The sequence below is a fragment of the Myxine glutinosa genome, chromosome 8 (assembly GCF_964187855.1).
Source record: "Myxine glutinosa chromosome 8, kmMyxGlut1.1, whole genome shotgun sequence".
Classification (NCBI taxonomy): domain Eukaryota; kingdom Metazoa; phylum Chordata; class Myxini; order Myxiniformes; family Myxinidae; genus Myxine; species Myxine glutinosa.
The window spans coordinates 93,680,682-93,697,193 of record NC_136268.1 but is presented as its reverse complement, the minus strand read 5'-3'; the positions used below and the strand labels follow the sequence as shown (position 1 = coordinate 93,697,193).

The window sequence follows — 16,512 nt, the reverse complement described above, 5'->3', positions numbered from 1 at the left end:
GAAGGACACATGGTATCTTTAACATCCATAAAATAATCCCGGCAGATGGAACACCAGTTTCACGGGACGGCACACACATTGATGAATTACTCTGCCTGTGAAACACAGGGATGACAGTTTATAGCTGGCCTGGGATTTGAACGCAGACAGGAATAATTATCGTTAAAACGTCAAATCAATGCTGTACATGTCTTCAGAACCTTAGACTAACAAGATGTCTAAACTTGGTACACCCAGAGACCTTGGGGTGAAAAATGACTGTGGGGAACGATCAAGAATGTCAATTGCTGAGCAATTGGTGTTCTTAATTGTTCCCCGAGTCATTTCTCACCTTCCCCACACAACCGAGTGCACATGATGGTTCCACCAAGAATGCAATACCATACGCCAATAAATTATCAAACATGACCTGAGAATCTTTTGACGTAAACGTGAACTGTCAGGCACAAAAGATTTTGGTAATAAAAAGCAAATCACGTAAACATGAATTTCTCATTATTGAGTTTCTGCAAAAGGTGATTGGGTGCATTTTATTTACATGTGAAATACATGGAAAAGATTTTTCTTTCGAGGAAAGGTATTTTGAAAAGGGCAAATATCCACGTTTACACGGATACCTCACATCCCTGCAATTCCAGACCACATACCAGACTGACACTTCAGTAGTGCAAGAAACAGGGTTTAGTGAAGAAGAGGGGAGAGAATAAGAAAGCAATTATACACTATGACAATTCTCTATACAACACGATACCCTTCGCACCGACGATAATCGCAGCATCGTAAGAGGTATAACTTAAAGGCCCACTCAAAATAAAAAAGCAAAATATCAACAGATGTACACCGACGACTGAAAAAACGATAAAACAGCAGGGAGAAGTTAAAAAAAGAAGTTCGACAGATTGGGCATAGACAAAGAAGGCTCATTGGAATGGCTTAGAAGAGATCAGCTCAACTGGAATGGAGAACGAATTATAATTATTTGCCCAAGATCAAGACAATGTACACCAATGGTTTTATGAAGATGGCAGGACTGTGTCAGTCAGACAAGTGCAGATTTTGCAAGGTAGAAACTAGAAACAGAAAGCACAAGTCACCTCCTATCGGAAAGTAAAAACTCATGTCAGAACAACTGGACACACAAAGGCACAACAAGGTATGTCGAGTAATCCACTGGCACATCTGCAAAAAATTCAATATCCCAGTTCCACAAAACTCATGGAAAAAAATGAATGAATGAATGATCGTTTTAAGGCCATTTTCCCCGCTAGAGCGGGGGTTAGCTTTGCGGGCCCCATGACAATCATGGTTCCCTGTTTGAGGCAATGTTTTTATGGCCGGATGCCCTTCCTGACGCCACAAAACTACAAACGCATACAAAACAAAACTCATGGAAACATGAACCAAAAGTAATCATTGAAAACGAGGGCATAATGCTCACGTACAACCTGGTGATCCCAAGTAAACATAGAAAACAAAGTATTGTGACCTGACATGGTACTCAGATACAAAACGGAAAATAAGGCATTGCTAATTGAGGTTTCAGTACCCAGTGGTTTTAGTATAAATAACACAGAAATCAAGAAAATTACCAAATACCAAGACCTCAAGAATGAAATGAAAAGATTCTGGAAGCTGAAGAGCACCAAAATTGTACCAGTGATAATTGGAGCAATGGGAATTATAAAGAAGAACCTTCAGGAGATCTTAAAAATAATCCCTGGGAACATTACTACAAACGAACTACAGTTGGAGGTTGTCCAGGGTTCAGTGACGATCCTGAAAAAATCCCTCGGAAGAAAACTTTGAGAACAAAAATCACAACTTAGCCCATGAATCACAATCCTTCACACCGAAATGAAGGTGGATACTTTGAGTTCTGGGAGGACTCCATTTATTCTTCTGAAATCCCAATTATGGAGATGACAATCAACAACCGACACAAAAACACACACAGGTTTAGGATAAATGATAAATAAATGAGGAAAGCAGGAATATGAAGAAGAAAGTAAAATATAAATAATAGGTCAATATTGACGTGTCGAGATAATCAAAGCACTCATTCTACGGACCATACAATATGGACCAGGTTGGTGTTTCGAGCCTGCCATATACCTAATGAAGCATCCATGTCGCAGTATGTGGCGATGCCTGCCGGCACGCCAACACTTCCGGCGATCAATCATGGACTACGGTCACTCTTCCAAGAATCTACAATGCACTGCCAGTGGCCCAAAGTAACATCACGACAAACACTTCAACCCAACAGAGAACACGGTAATGTTACAGTCTGGTACACAACAATAATATAAACAGGAATAGTTCACAAGCTAAACATAGACAACATGAGTGTAAAGACTCATCCATCGCTTTGTGACTTTTCAAATTGGGGACAAAAGTCGATCACACGTACATTTGATAGATAATGTTAATGAAGAGGGTGATACTTTACCTTGGGTGTGCAGGGGAAAAAAATGGCACTAAATAAGAAAACACGACTAAGGAAAAACTGATATGTTAGAGGCGTCACACGAGGATGCATTTACAGCCAGTGATCAAATTCACAACAGATATGTTTTACATGAACTTTCTTAACTCTCCACTTCTCGAGTGTAGTAGGGCAGGGCAAACGTTAAATCTACGCAAAATAGTTCAATCCAATAAGGGGAATCATTACAAGAGCCCTCGTGGCATGATATTCTGCATGTTATGCACTATTGAAACACATAATCCCATTTTAATGGCCTTCATTTAGACACACATTAAACAAAATTAAATGCCCTCAAGACACCATCAGAGGTGCAGCTGCCAATATGTCAAGCCGAATCAAGAGCCCTTTCAAAATGCCATGCAGCTTTTGTTGTTGCTTTCGCAAGGCATGGAAAGGGACAATTTGCTACAAACGTGCAACTCACAATGTTGAACATATTTAACCTCCTATTTCATGATGGTGCAATATGTCATTAAATCAACTTAAAATGTACAACAACAACAACACAACATGCATTTTAAAGGCCATTTTCCCTACTAGAGCGGGGGTTAGCCTTGCGGTCCCCATGACAATCTTCTAAGTTACAACTTAAAATGTAACAGAATACATTGGATGTGTATGAGATAGAGATAAACCAAATGTAGTATCGCCTCCAACCCTCCCTGTTGTAATGCGTTTTCCGGGGCGTCTACACTCATTGGTAAAATCTCCTGGTAAGTTACACAAAATGAATATGTTAATATTAATAAATGTGGTCCATTTCACAAAAACCCCGATCATCGACCCCTTCCATGTAAAACAATACATTCCCTCATCACGAAGTCAATTATGTGATAGGTGATTGGCTCATCCACGGCTGATTTACTCCAATCACATTCGTCAATTTTAGTCAACCTCAGAATTGGGGCGAAAAATGGCATTTTATTCCACAGGTACATGCAGATATACAGCCAAAGAAGAAAACCAGCGACAAAGTGATTTGTGCAAAGAACCAGCAAAGGAGGCAAGTGAAGTGGAGTCGCAAATACACCTCAACACGACCGATATTGTGGGCATCGCAGACAACATAACGGACGAGTTAGCGTTTTGTGGGTATAGCCTCTCCATGCCTCACCATTCTAAATTCCCTATAATAAAATTTACTTCCGAGAGGGTGTCGCAGACAGGGGGGAAATGGGAGTGGGGGCGGCAATATCGCAAATCACAAAACCCTTTGGGGAGGAGGGATATTGCTTTGTAATAACATTAATATTATGCTATTATCATAAGTATTGTTATTACCCTCGCCAGAGGAGAGGGTGTTGCATTTGAGTCTGTCTGTCTGTCTGTCTGTACAGGACAAGTACAGTCATGAACAAAAATATTTGCACCCTTGCACTTTTTACAAATAATGCACCATTTCTTCCAGAAAATTGTTGAAATTAAAATATATTTTGGTATCCACATATGTATATCTTTGGTTTGCAGTGGAACAAAACAAAAAAAGCTGAAAAAACTACTAAATCTTAGCTTATTCCACACATAAATCCTAAAATGGCCCAGACAATATTATTGGTACCTTTTAGAAGTTGTTAGAAATAATTAGATTTCAAGCAGGTGATTCTCCTTTACTTTGGAATTGAACTCACCTGTGCTGAGTTGCAGGTGCCTGCAATATAAAAATCACTCTCAACCTGTTTGAATGGAGAAAAAGGAGTCATTCTGCTGTTTTGTGTCTGTGGGTACTGCAATGAACATGGAGAAAAGAAAGAAAATCAGAGAATTGCCCAAGCTCAGACACAAGATTGCAGCCCAACATGGACAATCCCATCTCCAGAGACCTTGATGTTCCTGTGTCCACTGTACACAATGCTATCAGTAAGTTTAAGGTCCATGTCACTGCAGCCAACCTCCCTGGACATGCCTGCAAAAGGAAGCTTGATCGAAGATTGCAGCGAAGGATTGTTTGAATGGTGGAGAAAGCACCTCAATCAACTACCAAACAGATTCAGGCTGACTTTCAGGCACAAGGTAGGACAGTATCAACTCGCACCATCCGTCGCCAACTCATAGAAAGGGGTTCTATGGTAGGAGACCCAGGAGGACCCCACTGCTGAGAGAGAGACATAAGAAAGCCCGACTGGAGTTTGCCAAAATACACCTGAACAAGCCAAAATCCTTCTGGAAAATGTCCTGCGACAGATGAGACCAAATTAGAGGTTTTTCATCAAGCACATAATCTCTATGTTTATAGAAAACAAAATGAAGCCTTCAAATAAAGAACACCTTCCCTACAGTCAAACATGGAGGAGGTTCAGTGATGTTTTGGGGTTGCTGTGCTGCCTCTGGCACGGGTTGCCTTGAATGTGTGCATGGCATCATGAAATCAGGAGATCACCGAGGCATTTTGGAGCGCAATGTTCAACCCTGTGTCTGAAAGCTGGGTCTCCGTCGAAGATCATGGGTCATGCAGCAGGACAATCACCCCAACACACACTTCAAAAAGCACCCAGGAATGGTTCAAGACAAAACGTTGGACTGTTCTGAAGTGGCCAGCAGTGAGTCCAGATCTAAATGGCATTTATCACCTGTGTGGACTCCCTTGGAAATCCGGAAAGGCACCCTTCAAATCTGGGAGAAATGGAGCAGTTTGCACAAGAAGAGTGGGTCAAACTGCTAGTAGAGAGGTGTAGGAAGCTCATTAATGGCTATAGGAAGCGCTTGACTGCAGTTATTTTGTCCAAAGGCTGTGCTACCAAATATTAAGTCAAGGGTGTCAATAATTTTGTCAATGCCATTTCTTTCTATTTTCTGATTTAAAAGGAAATATTAAGTTCTGAATCAAAAACAAAGGTTCTGTAATATTAACAGTGAAATAAAGAATTGTGGAGACCAAATAATTTAGTCAATTTCAAACTATTTTTAGAAAAAAATGTGAGTTATTTGAAAAAGGTGCAAGGGTGCCAATATTTTTGGCCGTGACTGTATGCTTTTCTCAGCAACCATTGGTCCGATTAACAGGAAATTTTCACCATAGCTGCGCCTCATCCTGTAGAATTTAATTTTTTTTTAATTGCGACGTCATAGGTCACGTGGTATGGGTGCCATTTTGGGGAAAAAAAGATATGGAAATACAAATAAGTTAATTAGTTTCTTTATTTTCTGACTGGCTGGCTGGTTTGTGGCCCCTAAACGCCGAAACTGATGAGGCGTTCTATTCTATACAAAATAAATTACCTCTTATTCCAAAGATTAGCAAGACCCCTGAATTATACTACAGCTTTCAGAACTGGTACCTGCATGAGGTTGAACCTTGCCACTTCATTGATAGGTGCATCGGCGATGACACCATACTGCTCTGGGTTGACAAGTGCCGGACAAATGAAGCAGGGAAGCAGCAGGTCGGTGCACACGGCACGAGCCTCACCTGGACCAACGCCCTCAATGCACGCCAAAATCTCATACACCTGTCAGAACAGGCGCTTTAAGGACAGTGTGCATGACTATCACCTTGTACAAACATGTAGCCACCATTCATCAAGGGTAATTTTATAGACTTCACCAATCCAAGAAGGAGCGTAACACTCAAATATGTAAAAGTCTATATCATAGGCCCAATTAAATTGCTATGAGCATTTATTGATCCAAGCTGTGAAACACAAACTCATGTATCATGATTCAAGAAGGTCCAGGAGAATATGTGAATGTGAGACAACACATTATTTGTGAAGCTTTGTATAATCGATATTGGTTGAGTGAGGGCTTCTTCCATCTTACTATAATTCACCAAATGTCCGTTCGTGCGTTCGAAGGTACCACAAAAACGGCTCAACCGATCGCAAAGATATTTTGGGTGGGTATTCCTGGGACCCCTGGGAGTAAAATAGGCTATATTGTTTTTCCAAACACGATGGAATAATATTTACCGATATGAACAGTGATGTGGCTTTTGTTGAAATTCGACAAATACTGTTTATTCTACGTAGCAGGAGAGAGTAGATCGACTCCTGACGAACTCTTCCCATATAAACGTGCGGCTCCGAAGTAACATGGCAGTGTGTGCAAAGCGAATGAGAAACAGAGGCCCCTTCCGTGTTACAGATTCGGCGCGCACTCTTCACACATAAACGTGCGACTGAGAAAGAAAGAAAGACCACTTCCGTTTTAGAGAATTCAATCTTTTTTCAAAATGGGCGCCATGTACTGTTTAGATTTTGATGATTTGCGTGTGATATAATTCAACGGATGTTTATATGAATCGTTTAAAATAAAAAAAGCCTACAATTTCTGATATTTTGCCTTTTCATTTGGGCTTCCCAATTGAAGCCTCACCCATAGGGCGGGTACCGTTGCTAGTTAGATAAATGAGATTTATTGAGTCACACATAATAAGTATTACAGTACTTGTGCTTAGCATAAGTATAAGTATTACATATGCTTAGCATTATACCCAAAAAAATTTTTTTAAATTATTGCATGGATTAAGGCTCATATCCAAGCTTAATACAATGGGGTCAGAGGTATAAACAGACCAGGAAAACAAACAAATACTGATCTATGTGAAGGCCAGTGTCTGTCGGCATGAGCAGACAAGATTTTATTAAACAAAAGTTGATAAGACTATGTTTATAGCTGTGGGAAACAGGACGCAGCAGATGCTGAGGATTAGCCCTTTGTCAGAGCCAAAAAATAAAAATATGGGTAACCACTTAATCAATAACATCATTCAGACATTTCCACACATCATTGGTGCAATCACTCCACCGACAAGATGGTCCAAAATGATGCGCAATTTTTCAAGTAGCTGTCATAATTTTTCCAACGTGACAATCTCTTTTATTTTCAGGTCACCGGAAGAAGAGGGTTTAAAGTTATTTTCCATGGAAGTTTCAACCATTAGTCTGCTATCGTAGCGTCGGTATCAGAATGTAATGTTCACCTTTGGAAGAAATCACCAAATTTGGCACAGATAACCTTTGATAGGTATTAATCAAATCCTGATATAGGACACACATTTTGGCATTCGTCAACACCCCTAATTAGCATAAATCCAAAATGGCCACTGTCGATATAGGCTAAAACCCAATATGGTCATATCTCAACTAATAATAGGCCGATTCCGATGATTTTGTTATACATTATGATCGTTTTGGGTATGCCCGATTGATTGTAGAGATTTTCATCATCATCCAATGTGAAGGTCATGAGATAAAGGTTAAGGCTAAAACCTGTCGATATAGGCTAAAACCCAATATGGTCATATCTCAACTAATAATAGGCCGATTCTGATGATTTTGTTATACATTATGATAGTTTTGGGTATGCCCGATCGATTGTAGAGGTTTTAATCATCATCCATGGTGAAGGTCATGAGATAAAGGTCAAGGTCATAGGTTTTCGGCCTAAAATAGCTATAATTTGCCAGTAGAATTGTGTTATTGAAAAGCTTTACAATTTGCTGACAATGGTTCTTTTTTGTTCAGGTGCATACTCGAAACATGGTGTCAAAGGAAGTAAACTGGTCGCTATGCTGTCTTTACCAGACCAACGGCGGGGAGATCAGGTGTCCAGCACAAAGCAAACGTAAAGACAAAGGCGCGGGATACGAATCGCTGTCAAATTCACTTTCAGCATTCACAGGCAGTAGTGTACCAATAAATATTCCTGAATCCCTTACGAACGATGCCAATCGTCAACAAACTTTGACGAACAATCATGCAAAATTCCACACAAACTCACTCGAGTACACCGCAACGGAAAGCGGCCTTATGATGCAGTTGAAGAACCAGAGCATGCAAGTCCAACCAAGACAAGAAGGCTGAATGAGAGCAGTCGATACAGTACAAGTATAAGTCGTGGTGGAGGTTCATTGAGTGATTTTTGTCTGTTTTGTGGTATTGAGGACTGAGAATGTGATGCATAGTGTTTCTCCTACTGAGTGTGACCTTAATGTGAGGGCATGGGCTACTAATCTGGAGGATTTTCATATGCTTGGCAAACTTGCAAACGGTGACTTCTTCGCACACGACGCAGTTTATCACAAAGATTGTATGACCAGGTATTATTCCATAGGTCTTGTCTGCGTAAAAAACTGAGCGAGGATAAGACCAGTCAGTCTGAGCAGGAGGGTATTGCCCTCGCTGAAACGGTGGCATATGTCACTGAGGATGATAGTGTTGGATCGTTTTACATTGTAGAGCTAGCAAAACTATACAAAACTAGACTGATGGAGTTGGGTGGCATAGTTACAGACAGGGTACACATGCCTCATTTCAAGGATCGCATTCTGTCACAAATGCCATGGATGAAAGGTGAAAATGTTTTTTAAGAAGCTTTACATTGCATGTAAAGCTGTGATTGGAAAGGCAGCTGCGCCTGAGCTACACTGCAGTCCCGATCAAAATGAATGCAATATGGTTCGAACAGCTATTCATCCCAGGGAACACATCTTTGATTCGTAACAGAGATTTGATGGTGAGATTGCACGCAACGCACTGGAGAAGTCCAATCCCTACACTTTATCAGCATTTCTTGACATGGTAGTGTGTGGCCCTTCAGTGAAACATAACTCGAACCCAGAGGTTGACAGTAGTTGGAAGTCCGTGGCCTTCTCAATTGCACAGCTCTTGATCTACAATGCTGTCAATAACAAACCTAAGTGATGGGAATGGGAATATGCTGAAGAACTGGAACAGCTATCTGCACAACTAAACCAATAAGGTGGAACTGTTCCAGTATCTATCAGGATTGATCGCTCAGTCCGTCTTCTACGAGGGGAAGGTCGTTATTACAACTTGGGATGAGAACATCCTCTAGAATCCTGCACCATGTGATGACGACCCTGTGATTCAAACAGAGTATCCGCTTAGTCCATGCAACCACGGAGAGTTCGATACCAGAGGTATGTTGCATGCGGCAAATGTAGTTTCACAAGACTACAAAAGCGCACACTGATCATTGCAAACGACACTGACATCGTTGTCCTGAGGATCTCTTTCTTCACTGATATTGGTGTGGAGAAATTGTGCGAGTCATTTGGAATGGCCAGGAAGTTCAGATATATTTCCGCCCACAACATCTGCAACACCATGTCTCCCACCAAGTCACATGCTCTCCCCACATTCCAAGCCGTGACAGGGTCCGAGAACACATCCTTCTTTTCCGTCACGGAAAAGAAATCAGCGTAGGGAAAGTCGAGCACAAGACCAGAGCTCACAACCGCGTTATGCCACTTGATAGCCTCTCACACTGCCTCTCACAGACTCACACTGTCGTCAAAGGATATCAATGTCATTGAGAGTTTTGTCGTCTCAGAGCTCACAACCGCGTTATGCCACTTGATAGCCTCTCACACTGTCGTCAAAGGATATCAATGTCATTGAGAGTTTTGTCATCTCACTATATTCTGCGTCCTGCCCTCTGAAGGAAGTCATCCAAGCATGCCAACAGATATTCGCTCAGTCATCTCGCACGGTCACTGGTCACTTGAGTACCAGTTCACTGGTAATTCACTGCTTGTCGTAAAAGGCGACAAAAAGGGTCGGCGGCAGGAAGGGCATCCGGCCGTAAAACATTGCTTCAAAAAGGGGACCGAAAAACAACAACAACCATGGTCCCCGAAAAAGGCCAACCCCCGCTTGCGGGGGAAAATGGCCTCTAAAGGTGGTTATTTTTTTATTTTTTTTATCTCGCACAGTCGAGTACCTGCCACCAACCAAGGCAGCCCTGATAGAGCACATAAAGAGAGCGACCTATCAAGCTGGATACGTGTGGGGGCAATCTCTCGTGGCCGAACAAGTCTTGTCGAGCCCAGGCTCCTGGGGTGGGTTGAGTCTGAGTCTGGTTTGGTGTCCTTCTGGACTCCCCTCCCTCGAGCAGGGAAAGCCCTGGAAGAGCTGGTCAGTTGTGGATGCACTACAAGCTGTGCAGGAATGTGCTCCTGCTACAAGAAGGGCCTTGTGTGCACAGCCATATGCAAATGTGGAGGAAGCTGTTGTGGTTGCCCTGGTCCTCCTCCAACACCAACTCCCAACTAACACCATACTACTGTACTTAATTGAGTCATGTCGTATCTAATGTTGCTCCACGCCTGATATCATTGTTGTAGCTATAGATATGATTGACTTTGCCCACCTCCAATTCAATAGTGGGCTGCCTATGTTAAAAAAGGATAGTTCCTGATACTGTTTTCCGTTATTTTGGGTTGCATAAACTTGAATAAACTTGTGGTTGATCTCAAAATGTGCGCCATTGAATGCTGTTGATAGACTCAACATTCATGATTCTGACATGATCGGTTTGAACTTTACGAACAATATACGGATCATGCGGCATTTAGAGGTCATGACCTTGACCTTCTGGACTTTACCTTGACATCAGAGACAAAAGGAGGCATTTATTTTAGTATAACATGATCTGATCTAGCATGAAATACATCTAACACAGCATAAATAGATCTCCAATGCCAGTTTTATTGGCAAATTATAGCTATTCTAGGCCAAAAACCTTTGACCATGACCTTTATTTCATGACCCTGACCTTGGATGATGATGAAAACTTCTACAATCGATCGGGCATACCCAAAACTATCATAATGCATACCAAACTCATCGGCATATTATTAAGTGAGATATGTCCATATTGGGTTTTAGCCGATAATCGACAGTGGCCATTTTGGATTTATGCTAATTAGGAGTGTTAACAAATGCCAAAATGTGTGTCCTATATCAGGATTTGATTAATACCTATCAAAGGTTACCTGTGCCAAATTTGGTGATTTCTTCCAAAGGTAAACATTCCAAACCCTAAGACAGCTGGCTAGATGTCGAGCAATTGCTCTGTGCCCCAGCGGATGGCCATTTTAGAGACGTTTTTCCGACAAAGTCATGTTTCTACACAAAGGCAATATTGTTGGGTCTATCCAAATGCAAGAATTCTACTCGTATATATGCGGTTCCCGATCAAAAATATATGAATGCTAAAATAATTATGCAAGAAACCAAGTAACCCCACTCCCCACTCCCCACGTCATAACCCATCTATAATCTTCTTCCTCCCTCCGACCTGACCCTTCCCCTGTGTGGAGGGTTTGTGAAAGTCTCTGTGACCCAGGCTTTTTCCTTCAACAGAAAATACTAAAATAATTATGCAAGAAACCAAGCCACCCCACGTCATAACCCATCTATAATCTTCCACCCTCCTTCTTGCTCCTTCCCCAGTGCGGAGTTTTTGCAATAGCCTCTGTGAGCCAGGCTTTCTCCTAAACAGAAAATACCAACAATGTTGGGGATCCGTGGGTGGCTGGGGATGGTTTTTGAGCCCACAAAAATGCGAATACGCGAAGAACAGGACCACAATTGTGAAAGCAGGTCACATTTTGAGCTGTGAAATATGTGGGGTACGCGAATGTCGAATACGCTAATGTCGGGGTTTCACGGTACTTTCCTATTTTTACGTGAACTAGATGGAAATGTGTTAAATGGCAAAAACAATGGACATGATTGTAATCACCCTCACAATGTCATGCAGAAAACATTGAGCAATAGTGGGGCAACTTAGCATAACAATTGTGCATTTTGTGAGGAAAGCACCAAATTTGGCACACTAGTAGACTATCATATTATGAAAAGATCTGGATATTGGGCCATCTCAGATTCAGAGATTTGATTTTTGCAAGATTTCGATTCGATTGGGATCGAAGAGAACACCTTCTTCATCTTCTGTACAGTGAAGCTGCCAGCCCTGAATTCTCTGGCTACATCTGGGTGCTTCATTGGGAGTGCAACCATGTCCCTCAAGTGAACAGGGACCCACCTGGCATAGTGTGTGTGGTCTAAGGCATGGAACCTTGGGACCAGTTCCGTCAGGGCATCAAGGTACATCGTGAATGAAGCCTGCCGCAGAGAACGCACGTAGACCAGTACCAACATCTCTAGTTCCAGCACAGTTGCCCAGTACTGAAAGTTGGGAATGTCTTCTTCTCTCTGGTGACACAAGTCTTCGAACTAAGGCAGGTCTTCTGCATCATCAGCATATGTCATACAGTGGCGTTCATACGCATGGTGTTGCAGGATGTGCAGTGCCGCTGCAGTGATTTGATGAGCTCTTCTTGTGCGGGTGACGTGGGCAGCTCGCAGGAAGGAGTGGCCGTCCCTGGCGTTGCAATCTCAGCTTGCAAATCTGCAAAATCTGCAAATCTTGCAAAAATCAAATCTCTGAATCTGAGATGGCCCAATATCCAGATCTTTTCATGATATGATAGTCTACGAGTGTGCCAAATTTGGTGCTTTCCTCACAAAATGCACAATTGTTATGCTATATTTAGCTTAGCTGCCGGACTACAAGACTGCAAAAGGAAGCATGGTATTCCAAAAATTATCCCAATGTTATAAAACAAAAATACCCAGAAACCTTCACACCACAATCAAATTGAACCACAAATTTTGAGTTACCTGTGAGATGACCCAGCGGAGAGCAAGTGGGAAACAATGCACACTGCGACGCAGAGACCCAGCAAAACGGTGCACCAGGGCGACCAAACGAACCACATTCGCCTCCACTGCCTCTGCGAGACGTGCGGCAAACGGCTCTTCACTGCGAGGTCCAAAAAGCTTTTCCTGCACGACATGGAGCAGGGATGACAGTCAAAAAAAGGAATCAAATAATAACGAAATAATATCACATACACACAAATGCTCTACAAATTGATCAAATCATATGGGAAATCAAAACAGGAAAGAAGATGCATGTTCAGCCACATTTGAAAAAACACCTCAGTACGGATGTCTAGCGAATCCAGCAGTTTCACAGGATCTGTCTCAAGTCTGTCCAAGTCTTCAACGAGTAGGCGTAGGATAGGTTCACGCAAGGCGGCCGTCAGAAATAGCTTGGCAGCAGCCAGTCCCTCCGACAACAGCCGGTAGAGCAAGCTGAATGAACAGTTTCCTCGGCGAAGGAGTCGACGTGGAGAGTCACTGGGCTTGAGAGAGAACTCAGCGAGGTAGCGCAGCACCTGAACGGGCCAGAACCAAATAGCTTAAAACTAGGAGCAACGGCGTGCAGCAAACGGGTAAAAACATAAAGCAGTCTCACAGACAACCAAGACCAAGATGGCTCACAAACAACCAAGACCAAAATTGCTCACAAACAACCAAGACCAAAATGGCTTACAAAACAGCCAAGACCAAAATGGCTCACAAACAACCAAGACCAAAATGGCTCACAAACAACCAAGACCAAAATGGCTCACAAACAACCAAGACCAAAATGGCTCACAAACAACCAAGACCAAAATGGCTCACAAACAACCAAGACCAAAATGGCTCACAAACAACCAAGACCAAAATGGCTCACAAACAACCAAGACCAAAATGGCTCACAAACAATCCAGACCAAAATTGCGCACAAACAACCCACACCAAAATGGCTCACAAACAATCCAGACCAAAATGGCTCACAAACAATCCAGACCAAAATAGCTCACAAACAACCAAGACCAAAATGGCTCACAAACAATCCAGACCAAAATGGCTCACAAACAACTAAGACCGAAATGGCTCACAAACAACCCAGACCAAAATGGCTTACAAACAACCAAGACCAAAAATGGCTCACAAACAACCAATACCAAAATGGCTTACAAACAACCAAGAACAAATGGCTCACAAACAACCAAAATATATATAAATTGGCTTACAAACCAAAACATTTATGAATTGCAGCAAAACCAACTGCAAACAAAATATAGTATCAGCACGCAATTCATCAAAGGGGAACACCTGCAGAAGGTACGCCTCATCATGTGGCGTAATGGCACTTGCATACAGTACTGTATACACAGTCTGTGCCACGATCGGTGTTGTCTCTAAGCCCGCACGCTCCCCACACACGAGGCAGGCGACAACAAGACGTGGCGCATCCCGTAGGCGGGATAGAAAATCTCCACAAGCACCTTCGTGCACACCCAGACGGCGGTAACCATCCACAAAGTGCGTCACCTGCAGGACTTTAGCACGCTGGCAGCATTCGGCAGGAGAGGCATCAGCACTTCAAAGAAAAAACAAGGGAAACATTAAGATCTTGTCAAGACTGTTGTTGCAATTTATCTCAACAACATTAGTCAAACAGCTTAACAGTGCAATACAAAAAAATATAACAATGGAAAACTTGATCTTTAGGATTCAATACATCCAATCTCCTCCAGCCCACCTGGTAAGGATAAGGCGATCAAGGTTAAGTCGTTGCTCCTTGCTAATCCAAGCAGTATGGTAGAGACGCTCGGCAGTCTTCAACACCTCGGCATTCAAGCGCTGGAGCATCTGTCTCTCAACGGTGACATAGAGCCGTTCCTCCTTGAGGTGACGAGCCAGTACTGTTATGTCAGCCTTCATCTCGACGTCACCGGTCACAGCTTCCACCACAAACCATCAAAATCATCAATAATGCAATTTATTGCAAGTGCTACCAGCACAGCCTGCATACCAGAGAAGATACAGATATAAAAAATGTAAAAAAATCACAATTTCATCTCAACTGCTACATCTCATTACCAATGTAACTGCATACATACGGCAAAATCCACCATTTGCTTACCCTAGCTATACTAAAACGAATCGACCTATCCAACCAGCTGGGCCACACCAGAACACTTCACCCAAATACGTCTCCTTAACACATGGTTCAAAAGTCCAGAGGATTTTGTCTCACTATCTGCCATGATCTTTCCTGAGAAAACCACATTTCCAAGCTGGCCTCCAAAGCCAATCGTCGACTGGGCATCTTCCGTCGTGCAAAGTCCTGTCTAGGCATTTCTGCGCTCCCCACCACATACAAAGCTTTCATCTGCAGCTCAATGGAATACTGCTCTCCCCTCTGGGCTGGTGATCCTGCCTCAGTGCCTCACACCCAGCTCGGCTTCACACGGTTGAAACCAAAGCTTTCAGAATCATTGGTATCTCCCACGATGAAGATGATTCTGAGGGCCTTTCACTCACTCACCACAGGCAGGTTGGTGGTCTTTCTGTCTTCCACAGACTCCTCTCTGGCCTTGCTCCCCCAGCTCTATCTGTGCTCTGTCCCCCAAATATTCCTTCAGGTCGCACAAGATCTGCCAGCAACCCTCTTATGGTTAAACTGCCAAAATCAAGACTCTCTGCTCACCTTCACTCTTCATTCCTCTTTACTCCCGCCTCTGGAACAAACTCCCCCACTCCCTTCAATCCCACTCCTCCCTCCAGGTCTTTAAAACAGCTGTTCACCACCATCTCTTATCTTCCCCCATCCAAAACCTTGATCTTTTCTACCCCTGTTAATACACCCCAAATCCACCTCTTTCAATCTCCTACTTCTTTCCTGAAATTCCTCGTGGTGTTCATTTGCTTTATACCGTGTACCCCTCTCTCCTCCCCCAGCCCTCTCCCTTCCAAAGATCTACCGACGTCCCTGTTCTCTAACGTTGTTGTGCTTGTGTGCTTCCTTCTCTCTCTCCCCCCCCTCTTGATTCCCGCTCACTTTATTTATTGTATGTTTTATGTGTCCGTGCATGTTTCCGTGTGTAATGTGTTAGCTCCAACACAAGCCTCGACTCTGTATACAAAAAATAAATAAATAAATAAATAAAATAACTACGGGAAACACATACAGTTAATAGGCCTCAAGCTGACACCGTGTATCGTTCAATCCCGTTCCGAGGTTAGAGAGACTAAAAAATAATCACTGGTAATCTGAGTACGTGCCGAGTTGTAGCACATGCAAAAAGTTTAACTAACAGATCCTGCCAGTTTGAAAGTTTTCCACGCGTTTATGTCGCACTACTTTGTCTTGCATCGAAGGCACTAATTTTGAATCTAGGCCTATCAGAACACTTGCTTGGGTCACATGACATACAAAATGGCGGCGCCCATGTCGCGCTGAATGTTTAGTCATGGCCTCGGGAAAATCGCGTTTAAAGTGCTTCATGCACTTTGAACACGTCGTGAATGACATAACTTCGCCGTTTACGCTTCTCAGATGGAGTAAATATCGTGAATGCCTGCAGACGTGGCTGC

At 42.8% G+C, this 16,512-nt stretch overlaps 1 protein-coding gene across 2 annotated transcripts in view; it reads right to left on the bottom strand.

Moving 5' to 3' along the window:
• LOC137432727 (GTPase-activating protein and VPS9 domain-containing protein 1-like) overlaps window positions 1-16,512 on the bottom strand; it is a 127,996-nt gene that overhangs the window by 88,927 nt on the left and 22,557 nt on the right. For both annotated transcript variants that reach the window (XM_068124863.2, XM_078783546.1), the window contains exons 2-6: window positions 14,675-14,939; window positions 14,245-14,512; window positions 13,239-13,478; window positions 12,919-13,083; window positions 5,764-5,934 (exon numbers count right to left, since the gene is read on the bottom strand). In XM_068124863.2, coding sequence (XP_067980964.2) covers window positions 5,764-5,934; window positions 12,919-13,083; window positions 13,239-13,478; window positions 14,245-14,512; window positions 14,675-14,856 — 1,026 coding nt within the window. In that variant the 5' untranslated portion in view covers window positions 14,857-14,939. The remainder of the gene's footprint in view (window positions 1-5,763; window positions 5,935-12,918; window positions 13,084-13,238; window positions 13,479-14,244; window positions 14,513-14,674; window positions 14,940-16,512) is intronic.